A 6,267-nucleotide genomic window follows, 5' to 3' on the forward strand; every position below is an offset into this window, starting at 1 on the left:
AAGTATTACAACCGAGATCATAAGTGGCAATGCTTTAGACTAACACATTCAGGAGCGAGTTTACACCTTACGGGTGGGGTCTTATGACCTCACTAGTGAAAAAATATTTTATATAATGTATACTTCAAATTGTACAGAACACCACTAAATTCAACTATAGAACCTTATATATTTTTAAAATATATACTTTTTCGGAAGTAAACAACCACTAAAGTGAACTCGCGGGCATAGCCCAACGGTTCCCCCATGTACTTTGTGTCATGGGATAAGGAGAGGTCATGAGTTCGATCCTTAGGGATGACATGATTTTCTTTAAATCAATTGAACACCAATAATTGTGGTATATATTGACCCTGTAGGGAGGTTTTACCGGATTCGTTCACGGGCCCCTACCCGGAACCACTGCCCGAATGGATGTGTTCCCGGGTACCGTCGATCGGGTTCGGGTTTTCGCCCGAACGTGTGTGTTACGTGCAAATGATGAGGGTCGTTGAAAGAAATGATCTACTGATGCCAAAAAAATCGCTAGCTGTTCAAAAAAAAAAAAAAAAAAAACCACTAAAGTACCATTAAAATATAACTAGTCTTGAAAACTTTTTTAGGACTCCATTAAATTTTCATCCTAGATTCGTCACTAAATACATTGATACACCTAACATAAACACCATAAGAACTACTTTAAACTAACACATACAAATGTGAGTATACACCAATTTGTTAAACTCTTGTCTTCTGAAAACATTCTTTTAACCAAACGAGGCTTTAAGAATGCAAAGACCTAATCTAAATCATCCATCATCTTGTTTTCATTTATCCTTTTATAACTCAATTAATCTTTTGATCATTATACTATATACTAATTATGGACAACACCCTCCAACCACAACCCGCCACATACCCCAAAAAACACTGTAGCTACTGTAACGCACTGTAGCGCACTGTAGCTACAGTGGTTTTTTTTTTTTGGAAATAATTTACTTAATCTTCTATACTATATACTAATTATGGACAACACCCTCCAACCACAACCCGCCACATACCCCAAAAAATACTGTAGCTACTGTAACGCACTGTAGCGCACTGTAGCTACAGTGGTTTTTTTTTTTTTTTTGGAAATAATTTACTTAATCTTCTGATTTTATTCTGAATTCTGATTTTAAGTTTAACTAAATAATTAACATCTACTTTAATCGATTCTAAACAATCTAATAAATAAATAAATTGGAGTAGATCTTAAAACAAAAATCGTATACTAAAATTAATACAGTAACTAACAAAGACTAAATATGGACAACACCCTCCAACCACAACCCGCCACATACTCCAAAAAACACTGTAGCTACTGTAGCGCACTGTAGCGCACTGTAGCTACAGTGGTTTTTTTTTTTTTTTTTGTGTGGAATAATTTACTTAATCTTCTGATTTTATTCTGAATTCTGATTTTAAATTTAACTAAATAATTAACATCTACTTTAATCGATTCTAAACAATCTAATAAATAAATAAATTGGAGTAGATCTTAAAACAAAAATCATATACTAAAATTAATACAGTAACTAACAAAGACTAATAAAGAATTTTTATCACCAAAAACAATTATAAAAACCCTCCATAAAACACCACCGCCACCAACCATTTTTGAAACAAACCACCGTCAACAGCTACTTGCCACTTCCGGCAACAATTCGCCACTAACACCAACTTCTAGCAAAAACGATGTCGCCACCAGGGGTACTTTTGTCTTTTCACACCCGAGGTTGGAAAAAAAAAACCAAAAGCAAGATCACAGTTTACAATATTCTTTCACATCTTTAGATCTTCAACACCACCATTTTTTTTTTATTTTTTTATTTTTATCTCTTACCCAACCACCACCCCTCCACCAGCACCGCCGCCAAGCAAGATCACAGTTTACAATATTCTTTCACATCTTTAGATCTTCAACACCACCATTTTTTTTTATTTTTTATTTTACCTCTTACCCAACCACCACCCCTCCACCAGCACCGCCGCCACCGTCACCATACCGCTGCTACGAGCACGTCGCCACTAACACCAGCCAATATGGATCTAGAACTAAACAGATCTGAGGACAAATTTTTTTTTTATTTTTAGTTAAGCAAAATCTGAAAATATAACAAACACAAAAAACAACTGAAAAATAAAAACATATATCGCTATAATATACGAACTTACAAGATCATGAACTTGAAAATTTTTAATCTTAAACTGAAAAAATAAAAAATTGTAACCCAAAACAACTTTTCCGACCGATGCGGTTTCCGGTCTTGATTTAACATAAATTTCGGTTCTAATTGTTACGATGAGAGATCTACAACTAATATCGACCTCCACCACCACCATCGTGAAATTCCGTTCACCGCCATCATCGCCCTTCCACGAACTCCGTCCATCACCACCATCAACCTACTACAAATACCACTTTGAAAAGAAAAATATAAGTTTCTTAATAACGACGTTTATTTTTTCTAGATTTGTTGAACGAGAATGTTAGAGAAAGCATACATATAAAAAATCGTTTATATAAAACTCGATTTGATATTATTTATGCTAAAAATATACTAACAAAACAAGTTAGAAACTATTAAATTTTTTTTGATGAAAACGCGTTGAAGATGAAAATTCAAGAAGATAAACTCAGATACAGTTTAGTAGAGGATAAAGCAAATGGGAAAGTGTGTGGTGTTTGAATAATGATAAAGAAAATTAACTTATACCAAAACCCTATCACAAATGAGCAGATTTCAAGTCTTTTCTGGTGGGCTTAAGCCCAAACATTAAACGAGATAAAAAAAACCACATATTTCTTATTATCTTAATTTTAATTTTTAATTTTAACTTATTTGAAATTAAATTAAAAGTTAAGTTCATTGAAAAAATATGCGTAGTATTTATACTCCTATTTCTTAACAATGACTTTTTTCTTTTTGTCTTTAAAATATTTTTTTGTACAACTTTAATTATTTATTTTTGTTTTTGTCGTTGGTAAAAGTTATAAATATGAATTATGAAAGTTTACACTAACATAGTTGTAGTTTTTGTTCTTTTATTATCACCAAATTCAAACATTTATTTGTTCTTTTTATCTCAATAATTTAGAGTGTAAAAATGAACAAAGGATGCCTCAAACCATAACAGTTGCTGGGCATTGCGTAAATGGTCTGGAAAGAGTGGACAACATTTTGATGACTTTCAGCCCAAAAACTGTCTAACGATATAGTAGCGTTAAAATGACATTAATCTGCCGCGAAGCGTGGACCACAAATCTAGTTTATTAAACAATTTTCGGTTTCCTGCCAAAGAAAAGAAAATTGTTTTCATGATAGTTTACATATCGTCTCTTGGGATTTCGAATTTATGATTATTAGGAAGGAAAAGTATGGATCTCAATATGAATCTCAATTTAAACCACGCCAATACAATTGAGGTCAATATAAACAAGCTACTAGAAGTTTAAGTTGAAACGTTTCATTTGTGCATTGGCTTGTGAGTCACAAGATGCATTGACCTATAAAGTAACAAATCATGCATTTTCTTGAAAAATTAATAGCACTCCAATTTCCTCTACAAAAATAAAAAGTGACCTATGATGCTTTTATTAAAGAAGCATTATAGAGGAATCTAAGCAACATTAGAATTTTGGGATTACTGAACCCATGATCATCATAACCATGCATATACATGATCACCATCATCAGCAAGATCTCCTAAAGTAGTATATGTGTTATCAAGTTGAGCATCACTAAGCAATTTCCTTAGCTCCAACCTTTCATTCTTTAACTTACGATTTTCTTCAATAATTCGTTCATGGGACTCGGAGAGCTGGTTAACTTTTACCAAGAGCCCATGGTTCTCGTTCACGAGCCGCTTCACTTGGGAACAAAGTTCCTCAAGCTGTCTTTGTTTCCTTAACCTTGACCTCCTAGCGGACTCCCGGTTTGACACCATCCGCCTATACTTTCTCTCATTGATGATGCTTATGCAGCCTTGATCATTAGGTTCATCAGAAGTACTCGAGTTGTTTGATAATTGAGGTTGATGATGGTTATACGGCATAATGGTTGTTTCAAAGTCGATACTACAAGAAATGTTGGATTGGATTGCAATAATGTTTGAAGGAAAATATTCATTTCCTTGATGTAAGTAATATGTTTCTTGCATCATTATGATGAAGTATATTACTACTATGGTATATATATTTGAAAGTTTTAAAATGTGAGGAGAACCGATAAGGAATAGATGGGGAGTTTTATAGGATGATGGAAAGTGTTTAATATGAAGCAAAAGACACGTGTAGTGGTCTTACGAAAGCACGGATATATACTGTATAAATTTTTAAATCCAACTCACATACTTATTACTATCACCAATTTTTAATAATCCGTAACTAATACTCGTAAGAAGTACCAAAAATTATTAAATAAGTTGCAATTGATAATGTTTTTTAAACGGGGTTACCGATCCGCTTTGTGAACCAATTAGTCTCGGGTATGGATAGTAATGGATGTCTGATCCATCGGATATCCATCTGGTCCTATCCGATTCATTTAAATGGATATAGATGATTTAAATGAATGATAAGCGGATATGAATATGGATATGGATGATGTAAAAATTTATTGAATCGGATATGGATAACAATTTATCATCCACGAATATTTATCCATATTTATTTAAATATATGCATTTATATTTATCACCCGAAATATAGATACACATATAGATATATACATATATACATATTTATTTAAATATATGTATTTACATCTACATATTCTTATACATGTACACTATAAACTACTAAAATGTTATTAAAAATATTTATTGTGATGATAAATATTATGAAATTCAATATATATATATTACAAATCGTTGTTAAAAATAATTTGATAGTTTCATTTTATAATATAATTATCTTTAGAAAAACTTAACATCTAACGAATATCCGTTTACACGCTTAATCTAATGGATATGGATTAATGAATTTTATTTAAATGAATATGAGTATGAATATGGATATGAATATTGATATGGTACTCGATCCATATCTAATTCATTGTCATCCCTAATCTCAAGGCCACCATTGTGAATAGCCTGAAGTTATCGTGAGTTAAGCACCATAGCCATAAGAGGATTTATTTTGCACTAAGAGAAATTCGAACATGAATAATTCAGAGAGTTGCACCATTTTTTAGAGATCAAATTTATTACTAGGCTACCCTTGGTTTTGCAATTCATAATGTTTAGTTCCACTAAAATTGTTTGCTTCAATTAATTAGTTAAATCAAATATAAATTTTTAATAGTGTAATTAGAAATAATATATATACACACACACATTATTACCAAGACCACCATTAACCCGTTTATGACGTCACAGGTAAATGGTTCACTTTTTGGCAAAAAAGTAAATTTTGTCTGTAACGTGACAATGTCATATTTTGACCCCCATTAATTTTTGTGTCAAATTCGAGTAAGGTCCACGAGTTTTTTATTTACTTTTTTTCTTTTGATTTAATATAAATAAGAAATATATTACATAAAATAAAATACATATAAAGATTGTCTAAACAAAGTTTTCGTAAAATATCTAAAATGCTCGGGCATATCATGAGTATTGAAATTAGAAATACCTTCTGATATTCGGAGAAATAATTGAATTCGCATACGAAAATGCCTTTTAAATATATGTGGCGGATACACGGGCGTCTCACAAAAATAATTATTCCATAATTCTTGTGTGGCTTTCTCACGATCTATTGGAATATAAATTCAGTTTCTTGGAACACGCTCGGAATCGACTTCAGAATCTTCATCTTCTAATTCTTGAGTCAGCGCAATAATCCGCGCATCTTCCGAATCGGATTCGAAATTAAGTAAGTACGATGCCATAATTGTTAAAAATAGTAGGACAAAAAGTGTAAAAATGAGATAAAAAATATTGTATTGGTATGTTAAAAAGAAAGTGGGTAGTAGGTTTAAACAGATAAAAAAAATATAAAAGTTTAAATTTTTTTATTTTAAAAAAAGCCTCCTAGCCGTTGCCCAATGACTCAAATTTGTAGACCAATCACATCGCGACACATCATTTGACAATTTTTTGTGTTGGATGGGTGACTGATGCCCAAATCCATTAGCCGGACGCGTCGTTAATGCAATCAGGGGGCGTCAAATCTGTCCAACATGTCTGACGGGACCCTTCTGACACCGCGATAATGGTGGTCTAAGGGGTTCTTTAGTTTTTTGT

The 6,267-nt window shown here is 32.3% G+C and overlaps 1 protein-coding gene across 1 annotated transcript; it reads right to left on the reverse strand.

Annotated features, from left to right (window-relative positions):
- Positions 1 to 2,111: 2,111 nt before the first annotated feature.
- Positions 2,112 to 4,185, reverse strand: LOC139840953 (basic leucine zipper 43-like). Its single transcript, XM_071831194.1, has 3 exons — positions 3,703 to 4,185; positions 2,323 to 2,427; positions 2,112 to 2,126 (listed from the first exon to the last, which is right to left on the reverse strand). The coding sequence occupies exons 1-3, from the start codon at positions 4,183 to 4,185 to the stop codon at positions 2,112 to 2,114; spliced, it is 603 nt and encodes a 200-aa protein (XP_071687295.1).
- Between the last annotated feature and the right edge of the window lie 2,082 nt (positions 4,186 to 6,267).

The sequence above is a fragment of the Rutidosis leptorrhynchoides genome, chromosome 4 (genome assembly GCF_046630445.1).
Source record: "Rutidosis leptorrhynchoides isolate AG116_Rl617_1_P2 chromosome 4, CSIRO_AGI_Rlap_v1, whole genome shotgun sequence".
Lineage (NCBI taxonomy): Eukaryota > Viridiplantae > Streptophyta > Magnoliopsida > Asterales > Asteraceae > Rutidosis > Rutidosis leptorrhynchoides.

Bases quoted from the DNA above. Each gene is read 5' to 3' on its own strand.
- LOC139840953 (XM_071831194.1), bottom strand. From the start codon at position 4,185: ATGATGCAAGAAACATATTACTTACATCAAGGAAATGAATATTTTCCT. The intron at 2,428-3,702 runs GTATATGCATGG...TATTTGTAGTAG, and splicing joins TTGCTGATGATGGTGATCAT to GTTGATGGTGGTGATGGACG.